At 46.0% G+C, this 26,817-nt stretch overlaps 1 protein-coding gene across 1 annotated transcript; it reads left to right on the top strand.

Annotated features, from left to right (window-relative positions):
• The first annotated feature begins 119 nt into the window (after positions 1–119).
• Positions 120–26,414, top strand: SNAP29 (synaptosome associated protein 29). The gene is made up of 5 exons (XM_007091070.3): positions 120–554; positions 9,609–9,805; positions 15,599–15,684; positions 18,072–18,170; positions 23,058–26,414. The coding sequence occupies exons 1-5, from the start codon at positions 318–320 to the stop codon at positions 23,213–23,215; spliced, it is 777 nt and encodes a 258-aa protein (XP_007091132.2). The 5' UTR covers positions 120–317; the 3' UTR covers positions 23,216–26,414.
• Positions 26,415–26,817: the final 403 nt, after the last annotated feature.

The following is a 26,817-nucleotide window of genomic DNA, read 5'->3' as shown; positions in this document are numbered from 1 at the left end:
GAGAGACAAACCGAGGGGTAGGCTGAGGTCGCGTACACAGGGCGTGGTCCCCCCCAAGCCGCCGGGCAAGATGGTCAGCTCCGGAGGCGGGGCCTCCCTCGCAAGGCCGGCGGAAGGAGCTCGCTCCGCGACCGGGGGGTGGAGGGGCGTAGAACTTCTCTGGACGTCGGGCCGCGGAGACTAAGGGCTGCAGAGCGGTGGGTGCTTCCCGAGGGCCTCGGGAGGGCGGCCTGGACCCCTGCGGGCCTGCAAAAGCCGTTCCTCGCCTTGGCCACGCACCTCCCTTTCCTGCCCAGACCGAGACGAGCGGCGGCACCATGTCGGCCTACCCCAAAAGCTACAACCCATTCGACGACGACGCAGAGGATGAGGGCTCCCGGCCGGCCCCGTGGAAGGACGACCATGACCTCCCCGATGGACTCGGCGCGCCCACGGACAGGCAGCAGTACCTGCGGCAGGAGGTGATGCGCAGGGCCGAAGCCACGGCCGCCAGCACCAACAGGTCCCTGTCCCTCATGTACGAGTCCGAGAGGATAGGCGTCGCCTCTTCCGAGGTGAGTCTTTGGCAGGGCTGGGCGGCCCTACCAGTCTGAATTGTCACACGGGGTCAAGAAACGTTCACTTTGCAAAGAGATGTGTATCTTGAGTGCTTGAAAGAGGCAGTTTGCCCCCAGTAATCTTCCATAGTTATTAGCAGAGCTCGGGTTAAGGAAATGGATTTTCTGTTTCTTTTATATAATTTCCTGCCCTTCAGCCATCCCTGAATGGCTGAAGTGACCCATGAGACCCTGAGTGACCCAGAATGGGTGAAGATTGTGCGTGGTGTGTGAAGCGTCAGCAAATGGGACTTGAGTTCTTTCCTGTCACTGACCACTTCTCCACTTCGCCAGTAGAGATGATGATGTCTGTCTGGACAATTGCTGAGTAAGCCATAATCCAAGTTTGGTCGAGTCTAGGGCCTTGCCTTTACTTCCCAAATCCAGATGAAGATGCCCTAGGTAGTGTATGGTTTGTGACAGTCCATTGCTCAATTCACCTTTGTCAATTCTTCTTTCCACCCATGGAAGATTTCAGGGACCCTAAGTGAGAATGGTTCTTCCTTAGGCTCCACATTTTCTCCTTAGCCTACTAATGAAATGGTTTTGTTGGAGCATTTGGGTTTTTGTTTTGTTTTGTTTGTTTTGTTTTTTTAAGTTCTTAAAAATGTAATAGTAAATCACTGGTATATGAGCTGAGATTAATTTTAAGCATTTGTAGTTGTTTGTTTTTTTTTTCCCATGACCTGAGCCAAAATCAAGAGTCAGTCATTCAACCAACTGAGCCACCCAAGCACCCCATTAAGCACTTGTAGCTTTGAAACTTAGTGCTGGAAGCTAAAATGTTGTCTTCCTCTGTGGGTCTCTGTGACTCTTTTCTCTGGCAAAGTTTATTCTGACCTGATTACTTATAGTGTTGGGCAGTTTGAGGTATGTTGATTAATTTCTCAAATAGTCATCTGGGTCATTTCTCCATTGCCACTTTGTTGGTTGTTTTCCTTCCCTGCTTCTCCCTATTACAGTATCTCTCATTGGCCCATCTTCCTGTCTTTGGTCTCCTTAAGGAAATTTAGGTGTAGTTTTTATATCTCATATCTACTAGATTCCTGTGTTTGAGTTTAAATGGAAAATGTTGACTAAGATTTGGGAAGATTGCCTAAGTCTTAGGGCCCTACTAGAGGAATTACTTAATTGCGGGTCCCAGGTCCAAGGAAGCCAAATAAGAACTGTGTGAAGGGACATCTCTGGAAACGGTGAGAACAAATGAAATAGAAAATCAGAATGATAACAAATCATGGCAAAGGATAAACTTGAATCTGGTATTTAAGGCTACGATTTAGACAGGAGTGAGGAGGGGGAGAAAGAAGAGCAAGAGGGATGTTCCTAGGGCAGAGAGGAGCAATGCAGAGGCACCAGCCCACCACCAAAGCTCCTGGGCTCCAGTAGGGAAGTGATGCACAGGTTGCATTCAAGGAAAGAGCCCAGAGGAGGCAGCCTAGGAGCCTTCATGGTCAGAGGAAAGTCTTTTCTTCAGAGGGAAGGAGAATCACGAACATAATAGAGATGAGTGGTTTCACATGGATCGTGGTGACACCGCCCCCCGCCCCATGCTGCCCCTAAAGGTCCTTCTCTTTGTGTAAAGGGGACTGTGAGAACAGAGGCAGAGTGGCACCTCAGGCTTGTGAGGCTTGGACTGAGCCAAGTTGGCATTGCTCTGAGAGGTACATTATGATCATGACTGGGTAGGTGACAGACAGGCACTGTCATCAGTATAGTGACACTGAATTTTTCCAGGATTGAGTCAGTTCTTAATTATCAGAGGCCTTGGGAGGCTGGAATGGTCAGCTCCCCCCTCCCCACCCCACTCTGTACTCTCCAGACTGCCTTTGAATCACTCTTTGATTCCAGTCAGAATGGGAATGGGGCTGGGGCTGGTAAGCTCTTCCTGCCACTGAGTGTACATTGTGGCTCCCAGCCGACCCAAGTCACCTGCTAACCTCCCAACATAGAGCCCCTGTGCTGAGCCATGCCAAAACATGATAGGTTCTTATAGAGGATTAAGAGTTTGCAAATATTAGGTTGGGAAGACATCATCCCAGGTTGGCTGAAGTAGGAAAATTACTGAGTCTGGTCAGCTCTAGAGAAGGAGAGCTGTCCTCCTCCTGTGAAACCTGACAAGGTTTGTTTCTCACAAGGAGTCTAGCCACAGGTCATGACCACCAGGGGCCAGAATTAGTCAGAGCAGAGCAGGTTGTACTCAACTGGCCTGGTAGGCACAGTCCAGAACCATAGAGAGACTCGTAGGCCACTCAGCAATTCTTCTGTGTTGCAGGCATGATTTATTTATTCTTTTCTTTATCTATGGTTTAGCTATTATGAAGCAATATCCAGTCACATAGTTTAAAATTTAGAACACACAGAAGACTGAAGTTTCCTCCCACTCCTCTGCCCCCACAGCCACCAGTTACTATCAATTCCTTCAGTGTCCTTGTGGAGGTATTCTATCTATAGAGACATATCTATAGTCCTTTCCATTTATTTATTTATTTATTTATTTATTTATTTATTTATTATTTACTTTGAGAGAGATGTGGGAGGGGCAGAGAGAGAGAGGGAGAGAGAGAGAGAATCCAAGGCAGGCTCCACACTGTCAGCACAGAGCCCGATGTAAGGCTCGAACTCACCAACTGTGAGATCATGACCTGAACCAAAACCAAAAGTCAGATGCTCAACCGACTAAGCCACCCAGGCACCCCACTTTTTTTTTTTTTTTTTTTTTTAATAATTTTGACTTAAGCAGACACATTCTGTATATTTTAGTCTGTGTGTTTCTTAATAGGTTTGGAGGTTATTCCCCAGCTATCTATAATGCACTGCTCTTTTTTTTTTCAAATAGCTGTTTCATATTCTATTGAATGAATGACTTGTATTTATGTAGCCAGTCCCGTAGTGATAGCCATTTTGGTTGTTTGCACCTTTGGGCAAGCCTGTGGAGACATGCCTGCCCGGGGTGTTCCTTGTTCCCTCTGGCAGCTGAGCATGCTCCTGTGTAGTTTTGTGAAACCTGGGATCTCATTTCAGGGAAGTCCAGCAATAAATGTTAGACCAGAGCCTGAAGGCTGGTGCAGTAACATCAATGGAATGGAAGTGGTGTTTGGTAGGCCATCACACAACCATGTAGGCATGGCTGACCACTTGCCTGACTGGCAGACCTTAGTGTTCAACCCCTCCAGAGGTCAAGCATGTGGCTGAAAGCCCCCATCATAAATCACATTGTTAGCATAAACTATTTGGCCTACCCTAAGGACTCAGGTAAATAAAGATACTTTTATCGGGGCAGTCTAAGGGCAGGGAGCCAGGCAAGGCCTTTCTTTAGAACATGCAGGGTGTAGACAGCGCAGGCCTGCTGAGTTAGTCCTTTAGTGTGGGCCCCCAGTCAGCCTGCACACATGCGGTGAGGAGCACCAGCGTCTCCACCTTTGCCCTTGGATTTTCATACAATCTAAGACTAGGTTTGTGTTTTCATATCCACTCTATAGTACTGCAGTAAGACGGGGCCCCACTTTGAGCATGTTCCATGCTCATGTGTCCCCACCAGCACTTGTGTATGTGTGTGTTCCACTGGAAAGGAAGTGACATAATGGAGATGAATTTCAAGTTTCTAGATTCAGCTTACTGATTCCAGATTGATTTCCACCTACTTATCATTCAATACCTGAGTTTATTTTTTTCTTTTTTTAATGTTTATTTATTTTCAAGGTGGGGGAGGGGCAGAGAGAGGGGGACGGAGTAGCCAAAGTGGGCTTTGTGCTGACAGCAGAGAGCCTGGTGTGGGGCTCAATCTCATGAACTGCAAGATCATGACCTGAGCTGAAGTTGGATGCTCAACTGACTGAGCCACCGAGGTGCCCCCTGAGTTGTTGTTTTTTTTTTTTTTTTTTAAGTTTATTTATTTATTTTGAGAGAGAGGTGAGGGAGGGGCAGAGAGAGAGAATTCCAAGCAGGCTCTGCACTGTCAGCACAGAACCCAATGCAGGGCTCAGTCTCATGAACCATGAGATCGTGATCTGAGCCAAAATGAAGAGTTGGACATTCAACCAACTAAGCTACTCAGCTGCCCCTCGATACCAGAGTTTAATTACAAGTTCAATACAAGGACCTTAGTACTGATATTTTCCCTCAGAACCTCAGGACCTGACCTGGTCAGGAGGACAACTAGACCTAACTGATCTTATGAGATGCATCAGCTGTGAATTGCAGTTGGGATCTAGTGGTCACTGCTGCCCTCTGTGATGCCTGCTGGGTCCTGCCTGGCATTCCTCCTACTCCCTCACCTCATGCTCACATTTCTCCTCCTCTCTCAGCTCCCCCAGCTGGCCCTGCTGCTCTGGGCTTCCCCCACTGCCCAGAATCTCTTGCCACATCCCAACCCTTTGCCTCCCTAACTTCAACTTTCAGTTTCCCCTTCAATGTCGCTTCATCAGGGAGCCTCCCTAACCACCCACCCCACCTTAAGTCAGGCAAGGAGTCACTGTGAGGGGCCTACCCTGACAGAGCGGCCATCGTGTGTGTGTAGGATAGCTTTCTTTCTGCCTACCCCGAGAGACTGTAAGCTTGCTTTCTCTGGATTCTCAGCACTGCAGTGTCGTCAACCAATGAAAAGTCAAATTGAACTTGACTCTTTGTGCCCTCCACCAAGACTGTAAGCTCTGTCAGGGCAGAGATCTGGGGCTGATTGGTTCACCCCTGAATCCCTAGCACCTGGAACTGTGGCTGGCAGAGAGTAATATCTGTTGGTGGATATCTTGCAGGACCCCTGTCTGTGTGTGTTTTCTATCAGCAAGGATTGTGTGACGTGTTCACACCCTCACAGCTGGGACATAACCCATCTGGCAAGAAGTTGCCTCATATAGGACAGAGTATGCCCTCACAGGGTCTTCAGCTATCTTTTGCTTCCTCTTGCTGTATCAGGAATCCCTGTTTGACAAGAGCCACAAACCAAAGGGGAAATTGAGACATCCCCTGTCTGTGTGCTGTCCCTCAGCATAGTACCATTGGCCCAACCAGATCTTTTCTCTGACCATTTTCTTTTTCTAGTTTAACTTTAGAAAACTCCTTTTGGTTGGGAATGCAAACTGGTGCAGCCACTCTGGAAAAACAGTACTGAAGTTCCTCAAAAAATTAAAAATAGAACTACCCTATGATCCAGCAATTGCACTACTAGGTATTTATTCAAGGGATACAGGTGTGCTGTTTCAAAGGGGCACACTCACCCCAATGTTTATAGCAGTGCTGCTGACAATAGCCAAAATATGGAAAGAGCCCAACTGTCCATCGATGGATGAATGGTTAAAGAAGATGTGGTATATATATACAATGGAGTATTACTCAGCAATCAAAAAGAATGAAATCTTGCCATTTGCAACTACATGGATGGAACTGGAGAATATTATGCTAAGGGAAATTAGTCAGAGAAAGACAAGTATCATATGACTTCACTCATATGAGGAATTTAAGATACAAAACAGATGAACATAAGGGAAGGGAAACAAAAATAATATAAAAACAGGGAGGATGACAAAACATAAGAGACTCTTAAATACAGAAAACAAACTGAGGGTTGCTGGAGGGGTTCTGGGAAGAGGAATGGGTTAAATGGGTAAGGGACATTAAGGAAGACACTTGTTGGGATGAGCACTGGGTATTTTGCATAGGGGATGAATCATTGGAATCTACTTCTGAAATCATTGTTGCACTATATGCTAACCAACTTGGATATAAATTTAAAAATAAATTAATAAAAAAAAGAAAACTCCTATTGGAGCTCAGGGCTGGGGAGGAGGGTGGATCGCCTGTAATGCTGACATCTGAGCTTTGCATGCATACCCTTTACACTGAGTCCATTCTCTTAAGCTCCGCCCCCTCCCCCCATAGCCACCCTTGTCTCTCGATGACCTCCATTCTCAAAGGCAGCAATGATGATAGGACATGGCCCCCCTTTTAGGGGATAGGAGGATGTCTGGAGACTGGAGTGTTTGAGGCCTGCCTTCATAATGGCTGGTGCGGGGTCTACCTAGCTCATCCTTTCTGTCCTGGCATTCCTGATATTGCTCTGCCAAGCCCTTCTTTCTCTTTAGTTAGAACTAGGTCATAAGCACTTGGAGCCTGGTCCTTTCCTCAGCCTCAGGAGGAGTTTAGCAGAAGTTCCTCCTCTCCTGGCCTCCTGATCAGGAGATCACCTTTGGTGAACACCAGCTTCCAGTTCACAGACACTTCCAGAGACCAGAATAGCTCTCACTTCACTGGCCTTCCAGCCTCACAGCAAGACAGGCCACCTCATGGATTTCTCTTCACTTCGATCATAACATCTAAGTAAGACATTTGGTTTCCTTACCAAGTCAGCACAGTGGCACAGACTCGGAGTTTTTGAGAGACTGTGTCAGTTGTGAACAGAAGAAAATAAGGTCTCACTGTGAACTGGGGAAGATTTTGTCAGCTATTGGTCACTGCTGCCACTCTCCAAATTGAGGTCGGGAGGCTGAGGCGAGAGGGCAAGTGGTTGGTGAGATGAGCCACCACAAGAGACCTCACTGTCAGGGAGGCCAAGGACCTGCCTCCTAGTACAACAGAGTCCTGACCAGCACTCCCACCCCCAGTTGCCAGGCCACCTCCTGGCACATGCTTTATCTTCTGCAGTGGGAAAAATAGGCTAGTGGGACTGGACTATGAGCAATACATCAATTCAAAAAACCTGTGAATGCTGGAGAAAACCATTTCGATCCTAATTTACATCTCTGCCTTATTCCAGAAAAGACTTACCTTAGAATGGACAGAAGTTGGGGCACCTGGGTGGTAGTCAAGTATCTGATACTTGGTTTTGGCTCAGGTCAGGATCTCACATGAATTTGAGCCCCACATTGGACTCTGTGCTGATGGCTCAGAGCCTGCTTGGGATTCTCTCTCTCCTTCTCTCTGCCCCCCTGCTCACTCTCTCCCCCCCCCCCCCCCGCTCACTCTCGCCCCCCCCCCCCCCCCCGCTCACTCTCTCCCTCTCTCAAGGTAAATAAAAAAATAAAAAGAACGGACAGAAGCTAATAATACTGAGGTGTTGGAAGAAGGAGAGACTCTAGATAAATTAGCTGCTCTGGGGGTTTTTTGTTTTTTGTTGTTTTTTATTCTTTCTAAAAATGAGCCCTCATAAGATTTGACCACAGTCCAGAAAAGAGTTTTCCTTTTGCTTAAAAAAAAAAATCTGATGGTTTCTTCAGACATGTTTCATGAGCTGGTGAAAAATAAATGTTCAAAGCTGTAAAGCTTAGAAGTTATAAGTTTATTTCCAACAAGAGTTCAGTTCCAACTGCCTAAAGCTTAGAAGTTATATGTTTATTTCCAACAGGAGTTCAGTTCCCACTGCCTGCATGGCTCAGTCGGTTAAGCGTCCAACTTTGGCTCAGTTCATGATCTCATGGTTCATGGGTTTGAGCCCTGCATTGGGTTCTGTGCTGACAGCTGAGAGCCTGCAGCCTGCTTTGGATTCTGTGTCTCCCTCTCTCTCTGCCCCTCTCCCACTCCCCACTCTGTCTATCAAAAATGAATAAATGTTAAAAAAAAATTTGCTCAGGACTCTGTTTTTAGGTATTAAGAGAGAAATCTCTTAGGATTACCTGCCATAGCTAATATAACTGCTGAACCACAGCAGATGCAGGGTTAAAAGAGGGCAGGGGCTGCCTCAGGAAGTAAAACAGGGGAAGTTTGAGAGTCTTCTGGCTGGAAAGGCAGATCACAGAGAAAACATGGCTGGAATGGCCTGAAATAGAGGCCAAAGCAAGTTTGGCACAAAGAAAGGAAGGTGTTAGTGTTGCTGAGGTGGTGAGTTCACATCCACCACCAGAATCATATCAGCTCTTGAGGAATATGGTCCAGGCTCTCCCTGTGGCCACAGAGTGTCATTCACTTATCCATTTGGCAGTCCTGCAGCAAGCTGCTGCTCTTGGTGAGACATTGGGGACCTAGTGAAAAAGTGGGTCCCTGTCTCATGGAGCTTGCATGCTGTAAAGAAAACTAAGGTAGGTTGAGGGTGTAGAGAGGTGGGTTGAGGATAGAAGTTCTACTTTAAAATTTTTTTTTTTTAATGTTTTTATTTATTTTTGAAGGACAGAGAGACAGAGCATGAGCAGGGGAGGAGCAGAGAGAGAAGGAGACACAGAATCCAAAGCAGGCCCCAGGCTCTAAGCTGTCAGCACAGAGCCCGATGCAGGGCTCGAACCCACAAACTGTGAGATCATGACCTAAGCCGAAGCCAGACGCTCAACCGACTGAGCCACCCAGGCGCCCCTAGAAGTTCTACTTTAGAGAAGATGTTCAGGGAAACTTCTCTGAGGAATGGCCTCTGAGCAGAGACCTGAATTAAATGAATAGAGCCATACCAGTATCTGGATGAAGACCATTACAGGGAAAGAAAGTAGCATGTAAAAGGCCTTGGGACAGAGTCACATTTGTTTCAAGTTTTGAAGCTGAAACTATGGATGAGTTGGAATCAGATAATAACAGGGCCCAGAAAGGACCCAGAACCTAGCCTGTGAAATAATTTTAAGACATGGCCAGGGCCAGGTGACTCCAGTGTCCCAGTAGATATCCCATATGTGAAAAGGGGGAGTATAAGAGCCATAGGCCAATGGCAGGGCCAGGTCAAAGCCTGTAAAGTTACAGGGTTATGGGGGCCAGGAAAGGGGGAGGGCTAGAAAGTGTGCTACCCGTCCAGGCCCTGCACTCTGGCCCCTGCCGGCACCCTTCATCCATCTTAACGTGGTCCTGTGAGCCAGCATTATATGGGCAGGAGGGAAAAAGAACTCAGGAGCAAATATGAAAGAAAGCAGGTAGAGGCAGGACAGGGAAGGGCAGAAAAAGGAATGTGTTGTCGGAAAGGATAACGTGCTCTTCGCAGATGACCGCGTCTGTGCCTATATGTGCTCACTGAGGGTTTGTGACAAACCTGCTGTGTATGGTCCTCTGCAGAGAGGAGAAAATTACAAAATGGTATAATATAATGCCATCACCTCTTGTTTTCCCCAGGAGCTCGTCCGTCAGCGAGGCGTCTTAGAACGCACAGAGAAGATGGTGGACAAGATGGATCAAGATTTGAAGACCAGCCAGAAGCACATTAACAGCATTAAGAGCATGTTTGGGGGGCTTGTCAATTACTTCAAATCCAAACCAACAGAGACACCACCAGAGCAGAATGGACCCCTCACCCCCCAGGCCAGTAGCAGGTGAGTGGATCTTTAGCCATCCCGATATGAAGCAGCTGAAAGTGGGGTTTAGTGCAAATAGTCAAGATTTCCAAGCCACTTCTAGTGCCTTAAAGGGATCCAAGGTCTTTGTAAGTTGCCAATTGTGAGGGATTTGTCTTCACACGTTTTGAATTTTTTTAAGTTTATTTCTTTTTGAGAGAGAAAGAGCACAAGCAGGGGAGGAGCAGAGAGAGAAGAAGACACAGAATCTGAAGCAGGCTCCAGGCTCTGAGCTGTGAGCACAGATCCCAAAGCAGGGCTCAAACTCATGGACTGTGAGAACATGACCCAAGCCGAAGTTGGCTGCTTAACCAACTGAGCCACTCAGGTGCCCCTTTCTTCACACATTTTGAAACAAACATTTCTCTAGGGCTTCTGATTATGTTCATTTGATTGACATCCAGTCTGCATAAATTGGGTCTCCAATAAAATTAAATTTCTGCTCCAGTAATTATAAGTTGAAAGAATGTTCACCTCAAAAAGCTTAATCAGTATAAGTGTGATTCATTTCACAGAATTTTTTAAATTCTTTATAAAGTCTTTTTTTTTTTTTTTAAGTAGGCTCCATACCTATCATGGGGCTTGAACTCAGTATCCTGAGATCAAGAGCCACATGTCTACCGACTCAGCCAGGCACTCCAGAATTTTTTTTTGTTTTAAGATTTTATTTTTAAGTAATCTCTATCCCCAACATGGGGCTTGAATTCAAAACCCCGAGATCAAGAGTCACATGCTCTTTCGACTAAGCCAGCCAGGTGTACCTTAAAAAGTCTTTAGAGGCGCCTGGGTGGCTCAGTTGGTTAAGCATCTGACTCGATTTCAGCTCAGGTCATGATCTCACAGATTGTGAGATCAAACCCCACATTGGGCTCGGTGCTGACAATACAGTGCCTGCTTAGGATTTTGTCTCTCCCTCTGCCCCTCTCTGTCTCTCTCTCTCAAAATAAAAAAAGTCTTTATATTTAACATTTCCATATCTAATTCAGTCTGGCCATTGATTTTTGTTTTATTTTATTTTATTTTATTTCATTTTATTTTATTTTTTAATGTTTATTTTAAGAGACCGAGTGCGAGCAGGGGAGGGGCAGGGAGAGAGAGAGAGACACAGACAGACAGACAGACAGACACAGGATCTGAAGCAGGCTCCAGGCTCTAGGCTATCAGTGCAGAGCCCAATGCAGGGCTTGAACTCATGAACAGTGAGATCATGACCTGAGCCAAACTTGGTGCTTGACTGACTGTGCCACCCGGGCACCCCACCATTAATTTTTATTTTAAAATTAGAAATTATTTTTCTCAAAATTTTCAGTTAGAGGTATAATAAATCATACATAAGATTTTGGCAGGTATTTAAATATCACACGTATGAAGTTGAGAGTCAAGTTTCTATTGACATAGATTACTACTGTTCATTTCTCAGACCATTGTATCTACTTTTTATTATAGAACAATATGGTCATTATAGAAAAATCTGTACCTTACCTACTATAGCATGAAACCCCAAAACTTTGTTTTTCCCTTCTTCAGTGTTTTCATAGTGGCAATGACAGTGTTCATTTGGTTGTGTACCCTATTTCCATTTAACCCAGAGAAACGTTTGATGTAACATTAATGTACAGGTTTCATAGCCATGTCTCTCTGTTTATCTTTCAAATCTGGAATACAGGAGCGCCTGGGTGGCTCAGTCAGTTGAGTGTCCTACTCTTGATTTCAGCTCAGGTCATGATCCCAGGGTCACGGGATCGAGCCCCATGTCAGGGTCAGTACTGAACGTGGAGCCTACTTAAGATTCTCTCTCCCTCTGCCCCCTTCTCAGCTCTGGCACTCTCTCTAAAATAAAAAAAATTTTTTTAAATCTGGAATACAGAGCGATTTTTTAAGATAAGTTTTTTTTAAGTTTATTTGTTTTAAGAGAGAGAGAAGGAGAGTGCAAGCAGGGGAGAAGCAGAGAGAGAGGCAGAGAGAATCCCAAGCAGTCTCCACACTGTCAGCGCAGAGCCCAGTGCAGGGCTTGAACTTAATGAACCGCGAGATCATTACCTGAGCCGAAGTCAAGAGTTGTCCAACTCTTACTTAAGAGTAAGTTGGATGGCTTAGCTGGTTAAGCATCTGACTTAGGCTCAGATCATGATCTGGCAATTCATGAGTTCAAACCCCACGTCAGGCTCTGCACTGAGCGTGGGGAACCTACTTAGGATTCTCTCTCTCTCTGTCTCTCTCTGTTTCTCTGTCTCTCTCTGTCTCCCTCCCTCCCCCTCTTCCTCCATCCCTCCTCCTCCCCCACTTGCACTGTTTCTCAAAATAATAAACTTTAAAAAAAAAAATGCATACTTGCGGCACCTAGGTGACTCAGTCAGTTTAGTGTCTGACTTCAGCTCAGGTCATGATCTCGAGGTTTGTGAGTTCGATCCCCACATCTGACTCTGCTGTCAGCTCAGAGCCTGCTTTGGATAATTTGTCTCCCTCTCTCTCTGTCCCTCCCCCGCTCATTCTCTCCTTCTCTCTCCCTCTCTCAAAAATAAAATGTTTTAAAAAACGTATACCTGATGTACAGTACAATACACACATCTTAAGTGTGTTTACACTTCCACTAAACAGGTCACTGTTTACCTGTATGTATATCTATGTAACCACCACCCAGATTAGGACATAGGGTATGGTAGAGAAGAAATTAGGAAACTATTTCCAGCTCACAGTAGCGCTGGGGAGAAACAAATGCGGGTGAAGGAATAGGTGTGGGGGTTGTAGCAGAAAGACCAGGCAGGCGAGTTGTTGGGACTTATGGAGAAGGTGATTGGTGGGGGCCCCAGAGGCTGTTTCCTGTGGATACACTAGCCAAGGTCATGAGGGTTTGTTTGTGGTTCGGTTATAATCCCCACCCATCCCCAATTTTCCAGGTTGACCGTAATTTCAAATCTCTGTCACTTTTTTTCCACCAACTGGCATAGTTTCTGGCGTTTTTTTATTTTTTTATTTTTAATTTTTTTTTAATGGGGTTTTTTTTGGTTTTGGTTTGGTTTGGTTTGGTTTGCAGTACACAAATCAGAACGATGTTTTGTGCCCTCCTTTTTGAGTTTCTGTGTTATGTAGGAAGTTTAAATGTCTGTTTGCTTTGGACTAAGACCTCTGTACCTCACATGAGCTCAGCAGCAGAGCCAGCCCTGGGAGAAGTGGGAAGCTGACAGGTTTGTGATTGGTGCTTTCCTGTGTCCCACATGCCACTTCCCAAAGGCTTCTTAGGGCTTGTGCCCCACTCCCCCATCCACCCACCCGGCCCTAGTCACGCCATAAGAGCCTTTAAAGTCCTGGGGCTCCTAAGACAACTTAACTTTTGCGGGGAGCGTCTTGAAAACTGGAGGCCTTCCTGACAGAGATGTCCCAGTAGTGAAGCAGCCAGAGTTACTTCAGGGAGGTGAGCCTCTGAGTGCCTGATGTCACCTGCCACATCTGGCCTTCTGTCCAGAGATCAGCCCTAGTCAACTGTTGCGTTCTTGCCATTCTTTAGTAAATGCAGGAAAGGAAATCTCTTAAATGAAGCAACTGACTCTAGTTCACCTGCTCCCCAAATGTGCATTGAAGGTATCCATGCAGCTTTGTTGGAGAGGCTGATCCAGTGGCCTTACACGGGTTCCTTCCTTCATGGGTGCCAAGCACTCATGCTTTGCAGGCCAGTGCCTGTCCTAGAAGACAAAGCTGCAGGAGAGAGGTCAGTCTGTTGGAAGGTGCAGAGGAGGCAGGTGATCAGTGATGCAGCGGAGGCCCACAGGAGGGGGGCTTGGCCCTGGGAACTGAGGCACCAACCTTTTACATGGACTCAGGATTGCACGGGAGCCTGCCAGTTAAAGGAGGGGAAAGTGGCAGACACATGACAGTCTAAGCACAAGAGAAGCTGGGATGAGGGAAGATATTGGCTGTTTCTAGAGCGGGAGCCCAGCAGGCTCTTGACATTGAAGCCTGGGCTGCAAAGGTGTCCGTGAGCTCCTACACCCCTAACTTTGCAAAAATCACTATAATGTGTAATTGTTTCTATAAAATAAGTTGAATCTGTGATTCTGTCAAAAAACCCCTATTCCATAAATGCAGGGATATTCTCATATGAAAGCTTTCAAAAGAACTTTCTTCTCTTCACACTTCTGTCAAGTCACTTGTTTTCCTGTGTATATCCTTATCACCCAAACCCTTTGGTTTCTAAGTTGTATTTGTTTTTCGTTAAGCCATTTTTGTTCTTGCTGATAAAGCTTCATAAGCTACTGCTTCCCATTTCCATTTAAAGCTTCTGGGGAGGTCCGTTCAGATCATAGATTTAACCACTCCCTAAATGTAAAACTCTAGCTTATTTAAGACTTGGTTTCTAACCAAGAGCCACCACTCTTTTTAGACTTCTTTCTTCTCTTCCTTACCATTTCTGTCACTATCCCTAGAATTGGCTTTTGTGCGAGGAGCCATTTTTCACAAAGAAGCCAAGTTTTGATCATTTAAGTGTTACTACCATGTATATATGAGTACATAGGAAAGAAGTCAGCTTTGCGGTATATAGGCTGGCAGTAGCCAGGTGGGCTCAGCTGCAAACACCTCCCACTTGCACTGGCCTGGCCATACATGGGGCTCACAGTTGTGGTCATAGAAACCAGCTGTGTGTTCTAGACCTCCAGTCACTGCTTCTGAGTAATGAAATCCTCAGATTTCAGGAGGCTCTGCTCTGTTCTGTACATTGCTGAAGCACTGGGCACCTACAGAGCCTTTAGCCCGATGAGGTCCAGGCTTGCTCTGGTGGGGAGCCATTAAAGACTTTCACCAGAGAGGTTCATGCAGGCTATGTCAGAAAGATGCCCGGCATCTTTGGATAAGGATTGGAAAGGTGGGAGGCTCATCCATATAAGGATAAAGAGACAAGCCAGAAGGAGGGGCCAGATTTGGGGGATCTCTAGGGGATCGAGAAGATGTTTGTATGGCTTGCTGGGAGTGGAGCTGTACAGAGAAAGGGCCTACGTGGAGAATGGTTGGTTCCCAGCACGGCTGATGAAGTGGCCAGGCTGCCGGTCAGCAGGGTAGAGAAGAGCAGACTATGCAGGAGGCTCAGGTTTAGGGGAGGGAGAGTCCCTCTCATGCCTGCAGGGTTTCAGCAGGGTGTCAGGCACAGTGTGAGGATCTCCAACATACCGAGAGAAGTCCCTATCTGTAGCAGGAGTCGGTAGACTGAGCTTTGCGGGCCAGGAAGCAAAATCAAAGATATTTTGTAGGGATTTATATAACAAAAAAAATTTTTTTAGTGACAGAATTCAAAAAATGAAAATAATAATTGAGTACGATTCTTTGTAACAGATCTAATGGGGAGAATGAAATTATTGATGGAGGTTCAAAGTTAGTGTTCTCTGTCGTATAATCCATTGCCAGTGGTCATCTATAAAGGCTGCTCTCTGCCAGTGGCTGTACAAAAACAGGTGGTGGGCCAGATTTGGCCCATGGGTCACGGTTTGCTGACCCCTGGTCGGAAGATATCCATTTGGTCTTTTCGTGTGCTTCTCTTCCCCCTGGTCCTGGGATTCTCATTTTCCTGAGTGAGGGCCACCTAACCAGATGCCGTTCTTCTAAAGCAGGTGTCTCAGAAGCTCGCTGTGCTGCTGGCAGGACTGCCAGGAGCTGCTGATGAATATCCCTGCTTTGGTCAGAGGTGACATTTGCTTTTTGCCCACAGGCATTGCTTGAAAAGACTAACTACACTGTCATAGGTATTTTCTCTAAGTTTTCTCTTTTCTTGACTTTTATCCAAAGATTGAAAGAAGCCATAAGTACCAGTAAGGAACAGGAGGCACAGTACCAGGCCAGCCACCCAAACCTCAGGAAGCTGAATGATTCAGGTCAGTGGGGACCTGTGCTTGGCCACACTTGGATTCTGTGGGGAGACCTCTGGATTTAGTGTTGGTCCTGGTGGATTGGGGGCAGCAGAAACCCCAGCTGCTGTCATGGGTAAAGGTTGTTAGGGACCCAGTGCCACTCCCAGGGGGCTGGAAGTGTATGTTAAGGCATGGCTCATCCCTCACTCTGTGGAGGGTGAAATAAGGAAGTAGGGGCCTGTGTCCCTTGAAAATGAGCCTGCCCACCATTAGTTCCTACCCTGTGTAGCTCCAAGCTCTTCCAGCACAGAAAAGAAAACTGTAGGAAAGCCCCTGTGGTAAGGGGAATAGCCCCCCAAAGATGCCCATGTCCCAGTCTCCACACCCAATGAATATATCTGGTTATATGACAAAAAAGGAATTACAGTTGCTAATCAGCTGATCTTGAGACAGGAAATTATTCCTGAGTTAACTGGCTGGGCCCAGTGTAATCACAAAGGCCCTTTATAAGTGGAAAGGGAGGCAGAGGAGAGACTGTCAAAAACTGGAAGATGCTTGGCTGCTAGCTCAGAAAATGCAGGGAGGGACCAGCTGCTAATGATGCAGGTAACCTCTAGAAGCTGGAAAAGGCTAGGAATCACATTTTCCCCAAGAGCTTCCAGGAGGAGCACAAATCTGTTGACACCTCAGTTATAGCCCAGTGTGACCCATTACTGGACTTCTGACTCCCAGAACTGAAGGATAAGTCTGTGGTAGTTGTTGCTCAACACAGGGAGACTCGTGTAGCTTCTAAGCCCAAGTGGGTGGAGAAGCAGCAGCATGAACAGGCGTGCAAGGTCGATTGTATTTGATGTCCTAGTGCCTTGTTATCACATGATAGTCCCAGAAACATAATACCCCTTATCTGGAAAGGAATTTAGGCCTCCTGGGAGTCCCTGTGGACCCTTAGAAGTCCAGGCACATTGGAGCATGCTAGAAACCAGATGCTTCCTGTGCTGCCTTCAAGGAAAGCAGGGCTCATGGTGGACACTCCGGAACCCACTACTCTTGGTTGACACAGCTAAGAAGAAGCCTGATGAAAGCAGAGCTTGGGGGTCAGGAAAGATGGACATCAACACAGTTCAGTGTGGAAAGGCAAAAGCCATGGGAGACATGAGAGAAAAAAAAAACTAAAATGTGTAAGGCCCATGGAAAGTCCAAGCTTAATATACCCTGAAGAAGTAGAAAAGGAACCCTGCACCCAAAAGATACAATTTTAAGGCATTAAAGGGAGTTTTAATTTGTATTGTGTGTAGTAACCTAAGAGTCAAAAAGAAAAAAAGGATACCATGCATATCCGTAGATTGTGCTAGAGGAAATACACTAAGTCTAGAAAGAGAAGTTTCCCCAGAAGATATAAACTGGGATAATAGGGCTTTTCTGTGTGCATTCAGAAACTGCAGTTCAAGGAAGATTTGGGGCAAGTGTGCATTATTGACATTTCTTTTTGCTTGTTTTATTTGAAGTGAAAAGACAGCGTAGAAATACATTTCAGGAAGAGAAGTCATCCACAATCCCATTTCTACAACATAGCTATTTTGATTTTTTTAATTAAAGTTTTTTTTTTAAGTATTTGTTTATTTATTTATTTTGATAGAGAAAGGGTGTGTGCACAAGCAGGGAAGGGCTAGAGAGAGGGGGTTATGGAGGATCTGAAGTGGGCTCTGTGCATACAGCAGAGAGCCCGATGTGGGGCTCGAACTCATGAACCATGAGATCTTGACCTGAGCTGTGAAGGCTGACACTTAACCGACTGAACCACCCAGGCACCCCGCTATTTTGAGTTTTAAACCTCGTCGTGTAGACCTTGTTCACAACCCCAAGTAGTTTTGCATTGTTGTAGTTCTACTGATGTCTCATTACTTGTATGAGTCTCTGTTCCTTTCCCCGGCTCGTGTCCAGGGTCTGTCTAACCAGGTAACTGTAGGTTGAGGGTCTTTGATCTCCAAAAGGGCTGCCCCCCGCCAGGCTCCTCTCCCTGCCCCACAAGCCTGCCCAGTGCTCCTCCCTCATGCACTTTATCCATCCCCACACTCACCTCTTTGGGTGACCTCATCCCTTCCGCCTGTTTTCCAGATTAAGATTAATTTTGTGGGGCTCCTGGGTGGCGCAGTCAGTTATGCATCCGATTCTTGATCTCGGCTCAAGTCATCATCTCACAGTTCATGAGTTCAAGCCCCACATTGTGTTTTATGTGGATGGCGCGGAATCTACTTGGGATTCTGTCTCTCCTCTCTGCCCCTCCCCCACTTGTTCTCGCATGCTCTCTCGCTCTCTCAAATAATCTTAAAAAAAAAAAAGATTAATTTTGTGAAGCAGTATTTCAAGACATGTTAGTTAACCATTCTCCTGGTGTTTCTTTCCAAACTCAGACTCCATCCCTGGAGGGGCTGGTCCTGCTGCGAGTACTGAGGCTTACCCAAAGAACCCACACCTTCGAGCCTATCACCAGAAGATAGACAGTAATCTAGGTAAGACCGGAAGGCTAGCTACACCAGCCTCCTCAGGTCACTTATTAAGAACACTTGTCTTCCAGACAGCTTGTGCTGGGCCCAGCCAGTACACCAGTAACCACCAGTTTCTCAGGACCAAAATGTGGTGTCTGCCACTTCTTCCCTACATGTCAAATCCAATATGAGATGTGAGTCATAGCTATCTCCCCTCTCTCTCTCTCTCTCTCCCTCCCTCCCTCCCTCCCTCTCCCTCTCCCTCTCCCTCTCCTTCTCCCTCTCCCTCTCCCTCTCCCTCTCCCTCTCTCCCTCCCCCTCCCCCTCACACTCTCTTTTCTCTCTCTCTCTCTCTCTCTCTCTCTCTCTCCCTCTCTCCCTCTCTCCCTCTCTCCCTCTCTCTCCTTCGCCTTCTCTCTCTCTCTCTCTCTCTCTTTCTCTCTCTCTCCCCTTCGCCTTCTCTCTCTCTCTCTCTCTCTCTCTCTCTCTTTCTGGAGTCAGTCTACTTCTGTCCATCCTTACCTCTCATCTGGGCTATGACAGCCACAGGGACTAGGAGTCCCTGGGAGGCCACACAGTGCAGCATTGAGAATACCCCATCACCATCATCTCCCCTGTGCACCAGGCACAGGAACAGAACCTGTCTCTGAGGATTGGGGAGAGGGTTAGATGAGCAATACCATAAATCCCATAGGGAACTGCCTGGTCTGTAAGAGTTGGCCACTCATGTGGCCACTGCAGCAGACACTGGCCACACAGCCAGGCTCCTTGAATTCTGTGTCCTTTGCCCAGCCTCTTGCCCCATCTGCCTCTCCACCCCTCCTGCCCTTGTCACTTGTGGCTCCAAGTGCCTTCCTGCCTCTGCCTGGAGTGTCCTTCTTCCCCGCTGTTTGCAGGCCGGCTCCTTCTCATGCTGTGGGCCTGGCTTTAATGTGCTGTGCCTTGTCTTAGTTCTGTATCTGCTGGCTCGTCTGGTGTCTTCCCAACCACACTGTAAATTCCATGGAACACAGGACTATTTCTATATTGTCATCACTTTACCCTGGCCTAGTAGGCAAGCACTTGATGATTCATTTTTGAATGAAGGGAGAGAAGCCAGTTACTTAAAGTTCAAGTGGAGGAGTGTGTGTGGGCAGTAGGAGCAGGCGTGTGAGCGGTTCCATGAGTTCATTCTACGTGGTGTCTCAGATGTGCTGCCCCTCTAACCTTCACCCCCTGAACAGGAACCTCCCCCATGGCTACCTGGGTCTCCATCAGTCTCCCACCCCTGTTGGGAGATGACAAAATGGGTGAGATCCAAAGTAAAATCTCCCCCTACCTTAAAGGTATCGAGTAGGAGACAAAACTGAGACCCCTGGTGATGCACATTGGGCATCTGTGCCTAGGCTTCCTCTTCCTCTCCCCCCACCCGCCCCACCACAGGAGGGACACTGAGGGCCCCTTCCCTTATTTACTCAGAGCAGTGCCCATTCCAGAGCCCTGAGCAAATAGCATTACAGCATGTTAGACAAATCCATATACTTCCTTGTCAACATTTAGCCTTTGTTTCTGAGTATTTAGATTCGTTGTAGAAAATTATGAAGTTAGAGAAAAAAAAAATTATGAAGTTAGGTAAATGCCATGAGGAAATAAACACTTAGAAGCCTATTGTCCAGCGGTAGCCACTGATTTGGTATCATCTACTTTGGATGTACATGTGTACACATGTGTGTATTCAACGTCACAGTACTGGGGGTTATTTAGTATTACATCCTGCCTTTTTTGTTTACGTGTTGAACCCTAAAATTTTTTTCTTGAAATTTTTTTGACAAGCCCCACTTCACCAGTCCCATCCCCTCCTTTTGGACGCTTAGGTTATTTCCATCCTTCTCTACTGTATATGATCCTTTTGGGAGCAAATCATTATAATCCTATAAGTAAATCTTTGGCTGCATTTGTAGCTGGATTGCTAGAATGGAATTACACAGGGAAAAGAAGTCTCCTCCTGAGCATTAAAAGAAATCTTCATGGAAATAAGATGTCAATTGTAGAAAATAGACATAAGCAGGAACAATAAAAGAACTACTTCGCCCACCCACAGCTCACAGTTTCCCTCGGTGTGAATGTCAGCACTAAACCTGCCCGCCGGTAGCAGGGGAGAGGGCCCATCTCCACACTACACACCCAGGCAGGCTTCCATCCCAAACTCCACCTGCCCTTTGCCTTCAGAGCCTAGGAAAGCCCCAGGCAGCCAGCTCTTTATTGGGTCCTCTGGACTCTGCCCTCCAGAGCCAAAGGCCTCAGCCAGAAGGTGCATCTGCTGGGATGTGACCACTCCAGAGCCACACAAAGGGACTTGAAGCCCTCAGTCTTCCGCATTGAAGGTTTCCCCACCCAAATGGTGTCACTGGTGCCAACTGAAGAGAGGAGGAGGAGGGAGACCTATGGAAGGGTACAGAGTTTAGGGAGTGAGGCAGGAAGAAGGGGTAAGTACAGCCCATCCCTGGAGGCTAAGGGGGTACGATTGGCATGATCTTTGTAATCTGGGCAGGCATGTGTGGCATGCCGAGAAGGGCTAGGGTGGCACTCAGGAGCCATTGGGCCCACTGACACAGGCTGTGCCTGGCTGCCCTTCACAGGTTTGCTCCTTCCTTCCTACCACACCCCCTGGCCCCTGCCTTTATCTCAGGGACTAGTGCAAGTTCCCTTCTGGCAGCAGCTCCCTTGTTGGGTGGCTTTACTTTATCACATACCTTTTTTTTTTTTTAATCTCGGTATACTTATTGCTTGTCCTTTGCTGTCCCAACAACCAGCAAACTCCCTGACGCTTGGGGTGACCTCATAGGTTTCACTCTCCATGGAATACAAGATCAAAGGTTTCAATAAATTCAAGAAGCATAGAGCTAAGGACAATTTTAAAAACAAATTTGATTCTGCTTAGATTTGTGGTGCTAGGGCCAAGTATTTGCGTAACCTGACTTTTCTTTGTTTAATGTTTTATCTTTAATTCAGCCGTAAGAAGGCTTATGAAGCACCTCTTCTTCTCTCTTCCCTCTAGTTCTTTCTTGGCCTGCTGTTGCTAGTAAAAGGACAGAGGGCAGCTCTGGGCATGCCCCCCATTTCCACTCTGTGCATTGCACACATACGTACATACACACACACGCGCACACGTATACACACACAGCCATGAATCCTGGGAAGAGGCCATACTACCTAAGTCCACTCTGGCAGAATATTGAAGTCAAGACTCACCTCTGCAGTTGGCTCAGCCCCATCAGGGGACCCCACAGTGCCTCCAGCATCTCCCTTCAGTTCGCATTGATCCTAGTTCACCTTTATGTCACCTCTGCCCAATACTCCCTTCATATACTGTTAAGTCCAACCATGGCTTTACAGATGTTATCCATCTTAAAAACAGATGTGGTAGTGATTTTTTACAATTATTTGAAACAAAGGGAAAATATTCATCACAGGACAGCATATGGAAGGAAATAGAATGAGTTCAGAAGGAACCTGACACCAGAGTGGCTAGTTGTGGCAGAGCCACTCCCTGGGGACCTGCCTCTCAAAGGAGATTCCCCTCAGCTATGATCTGAGTCCTGGGAAGGCCAGAGCACAGATTAGGAAAGGGGTCAGAATTTGAACTCAGACCCAGTGGGACTGACCTGGGTTTCTCCCCATACTGCACTTGCCCTGCTTAGACGTGGGACGTTGACCCCTTGTGTTTGGACTTGAACTTCAGCAGTAGTGATGTAACCTATTGCTAGTGCTGAACCTTTGCCAAAACTTGTGTGCTTCATAGTCCCCTTGGGTCTTGCCCCAGTTGGCATATCTGAAGGGACCTTCAGCTCTTTGTTCCTTTTGACATGGGGACCCTGGACTGCAGGGATCTCTGCAGAGATCCCTCTGCTTGTGCAGAGTCCACTGTCTTCTTTCTGGCCGCAGAGTAAGCGAAGGAAATGGTGCCAGCCAGATTCAGGTTATGTCATACCCACAGGACATATACAGCATCGATGTGTTTGTGGATCTGAGCAGTGGTAGCTGAGAATGAACTAATGTGGGAAAATGTGAATTTTCGTAACAGAGGTGACAGGACCTCACAGCATTCAGGTGCAGTGGAAACATTTGCACTTCATGGGTTTTTTGGGAGAGTACCCCAGGTGGCAAGGCAGGGATAACACCCCTATTTCTCCTGCCACCTGCAGAGTGGAAGGGGCGGTGGGATACAGCCTTCTCTGAGGGGATCCTAGGACAGGACCAACCTGGGTGCAGGGGCTCCCTTTGGACAGGGGCTTCCCAGGTCCATCTCTCAGATGTGTTTCAAAACAGGAATCCTCATACCTGCTAATCCAGAACTGTGCTTTGATCGAGCTTTAGAGAGCTGGAGATGGAAGGAAGGAAAGCTGGCAATGTTGAGTTTACCCACCAACATGGGGCTTTTGCTCCTGAAGAACAAGCCAGTGGGTCTGGCTATTAGTTACCTACATACTTCTCACAGATACTCATCATGGGGTCTGGGAAGGGAATGTGTTTTCCAGACCCCTCTGTACTTCTCTTTTCCTTGGGTACTAACTGATCTTGCAATGTGCTGCAACCTACTAGAACATTCAGAGGCAGCTGAAACATTCAGAGGCAGCATTTTTTTTAAGCACAAAAAGATAAACAGCATTGTACAAACAGTGGTTATCTTAGGCTGACACCTGGGGGAGGAGTGGCTTCAACATTAAGCGCAAATTGCTTTATATGGAGTAAGCAGGTTTTCTTTTTACTTGCATGTGTTTTGGAAAATGTAACCAAAGCCCTAGAGTTTTATCTATCTTATGAGAAGGAGGACTCTGTAAGTGTAAGTATTGCTGAGCACCTGCCATGGACCACACAGCAGCTGCAATGCTGTGACTTTGCTCAGCCCCGTGTCCTTTCCCTCTCCCACAGATGAGCTGTCCATGGGACTAGGCCGGCTGAAGGACATAGCCCTGGGGATGCAGACGGAAATTGAGGAGCAAGATGACATTCTTGACCGCCTCACAACCAAAGTGGACAAATTAGATGTCAATATAAAAAGCACAGAAAGAAAAGTTAGGCAACTTTAAAGACAGAGAAAGAGTTCCACTCCATTGTGACGAAAAGAGCCGAAAGATCTTTTAAACTCCCCAAAATTTCATTTATGTTGTTTTAGTATGTAATGTACCATGTGTTTGCAAATGTTATAATTATAGAGTGGGTCCTAGGAGATGTTGTTAGGAGAAGTGTCTGTCCCAATTTTTTTAGAGCCATCATCTCTTGATTCTCTGAACTGAATGCTCAGAGCTGTAGTCTGAGCACAGTAGCATGGCCCTGAGTACCTTGGGCCTTTGGTTACCATGCCAGAATGAGAACAAAAAAGTTGCATTTCTCAATTTAACAAGCATATGGAAAGATGTGGGCAGAATTTCAGTCTTGGAACCACCAACCTCTGTTCCTGTTTGCTGTATTTCTCATTTCTTGGCCTTACGGTGAGTCAGAGCACTGAGAGACTGTGTAAGCCAGTTGTTTGTGGGGGATGGTCCTTCCCACACCTTGGCTTACCATTCACGATCCTCCCACTCCCACACACACACACACACACACTGAGCACATTGCGATTCTCTCAACACACCCTCTCACCACCCCCCGGAAAGGATCAGTGTTAGGTTCACATTGTGATCCTCTCAACACCCTAAAAGAATTAGTGTTCAGAAATGGAAAGTATCAGCATTTGCTGTTTGGTTGACAAATGTCACCTTTCCCTCCTGGCCTCCATCCTTGGCATGCCTTTTAATAGGAGGTGTTCAGATCCTCCTGCTCTCTGTGATGCCTGGAAATATGCAGGGAATCGGTTCAGCCCTGCTTCCCTGTGCACTCTCACTTCTAAGTCGCTGTCTGAGGTTAGGGACAGATGCAGCACTGCCTCAAGTCTATCCAGCTAGCCGATTGGGGGCCCTCTACAGTTTGTGGGAATGGAGCATCATACAGACCATGCCTCCACTGTGTGCTCCTCCCCTCTGGGAGCATCTTGACCCAGCCTGGGGGATGGCAGTGTTTATTCAGTGCCTGGGGTCCCCTGACCTGCCTAAGATTCCTATCCATTCTTCTTCTTGCAAGATGACTTGACTCATCACTTGGTTCTTTGCCACCCAGTTTGAGGACTGATACTCCACATACAATGCTGACTTGCATAGAATGACTAAGCTTTAAAAAAAAAAAAAGCCCAGACATTATCATTTTAAGTGGCCCAGCTTGTTCTACACAAAGACATTAATCTGATTACAGAAATAAATTTTAATTAATGCTTTTAAGTGATTCTTTTTTTTGTAAAGTGACATTAATTAAAATTGACTTCTGTAATTAGATTACTGTCTCGGTGTTGGTGTCTCCAACAGAATAATTGAAGCTATAAGACCCTTGTCTTTTTAAAAAGCAAATTAATTAAACTTTTAAAAGATAGTGAAAGGGGCTGATTTTAATAAGATCAGTTAGGTCAGAAACTTTATAATAGTGTGCTTCACCTTGACACATGGCACTGTCTGTGTGACCGTCACCAGTTTGGTTCTGGAGCCTATAAACAAAGTCCCTTAAAGCAAAGGAAATCTCTGAAGTGCTACAGCAAAGTATTTATGTAGCAGTTCATTTGTAGAAGTTCCATCCCTGCATGATATTCCTAAAAACACAGCTTCCATTGGCAGATAGAACTTTGTCATGTTCCAGCCACCTCATGGAGTCTGAGCAACATCATTATGAATATCTCAGCACATGAGAACACAGAGGTGGTCAAATTAGATGTTTATCAGATGAGCTGATCACTCTCTTGATCAGTGGTAAAGGAAAAATTTTAAACATATACCTAGCCCAGATAAAATGAGTTCAGAGAACTTTCAGCAAAAAGGCTGCTGACAAGCATGAGGCGAGAATGCAGAGCAGCCTGTGTGTATATTTCCACTCCTAATTGTTTCCGATTTTTTTCTAACACCTTCCATGTATGTCATCATAGATGTTTCTGTTCATCAGGCAGAGACTCATGGAGATTAGTCATTATACCTCAGGCCTAAACTTAATTTTTCAAATAAATACATGTAAAGGCCACAAACATTCTCTTCCACAGTCTTACATTTGTATGATGAGATTAGCGATTTCAGTGACCTGAGGCGAAGTGGCACCGAATATTTTGCCCCTTCCCTGTCTTTTGTTAGATAATTGAAGCCAGTTGCCCCCCCCCCCACTCTTTCTTTACCCACCCCCAAGCATATGAAAGGAAAGCACCGTCACTTTTCTAGAAATTGTCTTCTGACACATTAGACGTATATTTAATCCACTCTTGTTTAGACCCTTTTATTCTAAGGCCCTGGCCAAGGGACTCTCCAAGCTAGATGCTGGCCACCAGCTTCTTTCTGCTGGGTCTTCACTCCTGCTCACATGCCCATGAAGGACCAGTTGCCGATTCTACTTTATTAAGCAATGTTGTTTGCATTTTCAGAGAACAAAGGGAAACATGGAGCCTCCAGAATCTTTGCACATGATGATTATGATCAAAAAGAACATTCTACCCTCTAGACTAGACGACATACCTATCTCATGGAGGCACTCCAAGGTGCCCAGGCTGGAGTTGGCTGTGGGTGAGCTTTGTTACCACAGACAAGAGCAGTGAACTCACCCTTCTTACCAGATAGGGTCTATAGGACAGGTTCTTATTTCCACAGTCAAGCTGGAAACAAACTGTGCCTTCAAAAAAGTGGCTTTTCTAACTTTAGGTTGGTTATATGTTAAGTGTGCTACTAACTTAAAAATAAGTGCATTCTCTTCAGAGGAAACAGTTTCTAACATCTAGTGATCTGTAACAACACCAGTGGAGCTGCCTTGTCTTTTCTGTATTCTGTAGGAAAGGAGACCTGAATTTAACTCAGGTGGCAAGAAGAAAATTCATAAGTGCATTTTTATTTCTCTTTCTCTAACTTCTGTTTGTGAATATGTCATTTTAAGGGTACACTACACCAATTTAGTAAAAAAAAAAAAAAAAAAAAAAAAAAAAAAAACGCTTACATTTTTGCCTCTATAGGCCTTTTCTCAGAATTTGTAAAGTTACCACTGTTGTTAGCATCTTCAGCTCTGATGATGAAATGTCTTGTATAGAGAATGATAAGCCAGTCATTCAAAGTGCTTGGGGGGCGGAGGGGAGGCTTTTTGTTCAGAGTCTATCAGAACAGCCCCTAAGCTCCATGCCTTCGACTCAACAAATGACCATATTCTGGAAAATAAAATGTGAAGTTTTTAAAATCAGATTGTCTCTTACATAGTCATTTTCAAAGAGTGGGTGGAGGGACTCCTTCATGTTGAGTCTTCATATATTTGGTCCTTGCTGCCTTATGAACAAGCTTCCTTCTTGAAACCTTCTCCTTTCATCTTTCAGAGTATTCTTCTGATCTGTCTCCTACCTCCCTGACCACATTGCAGTACTGTCTAGATATGGGCTCGGCAAAGTGCTAAAGGGCCAGAGAGTAAATGTTTTAGGCTCACAGGCCAAACAATCTGTCATAACTACTCAGCTCTTACATCATGGCACAATAGCAGCCAAAGACAATACATAAATAAAAGAGAATGACCGTGTTCCAATAAAGCTTTATTTATGGACACAGATTTTTTTAAGGAAATTTAAATTTCATATATTTTCACATGTCACAAT

This window comes from Panthera tigris, chromosome D3 (assembly GCF_018350195.1).
Source record: "Panthera tigris isolate Pti1 chromosome D3, P.tigris_Pti1_mat1.1, whole genome shotgun sequence".
In the NCBI taxonomy this organism is placed as follows: domain Eukaryota; kingdom Metazoa; phylum Chordata; class Mammalia; order Carnivora; family Felidae; genus Panthera; species Panthera tigris.
Note: the sequence above shows the minus strand (reverse complement) of the source record. Positions and strands in the feature narration are given on the sequence as shown.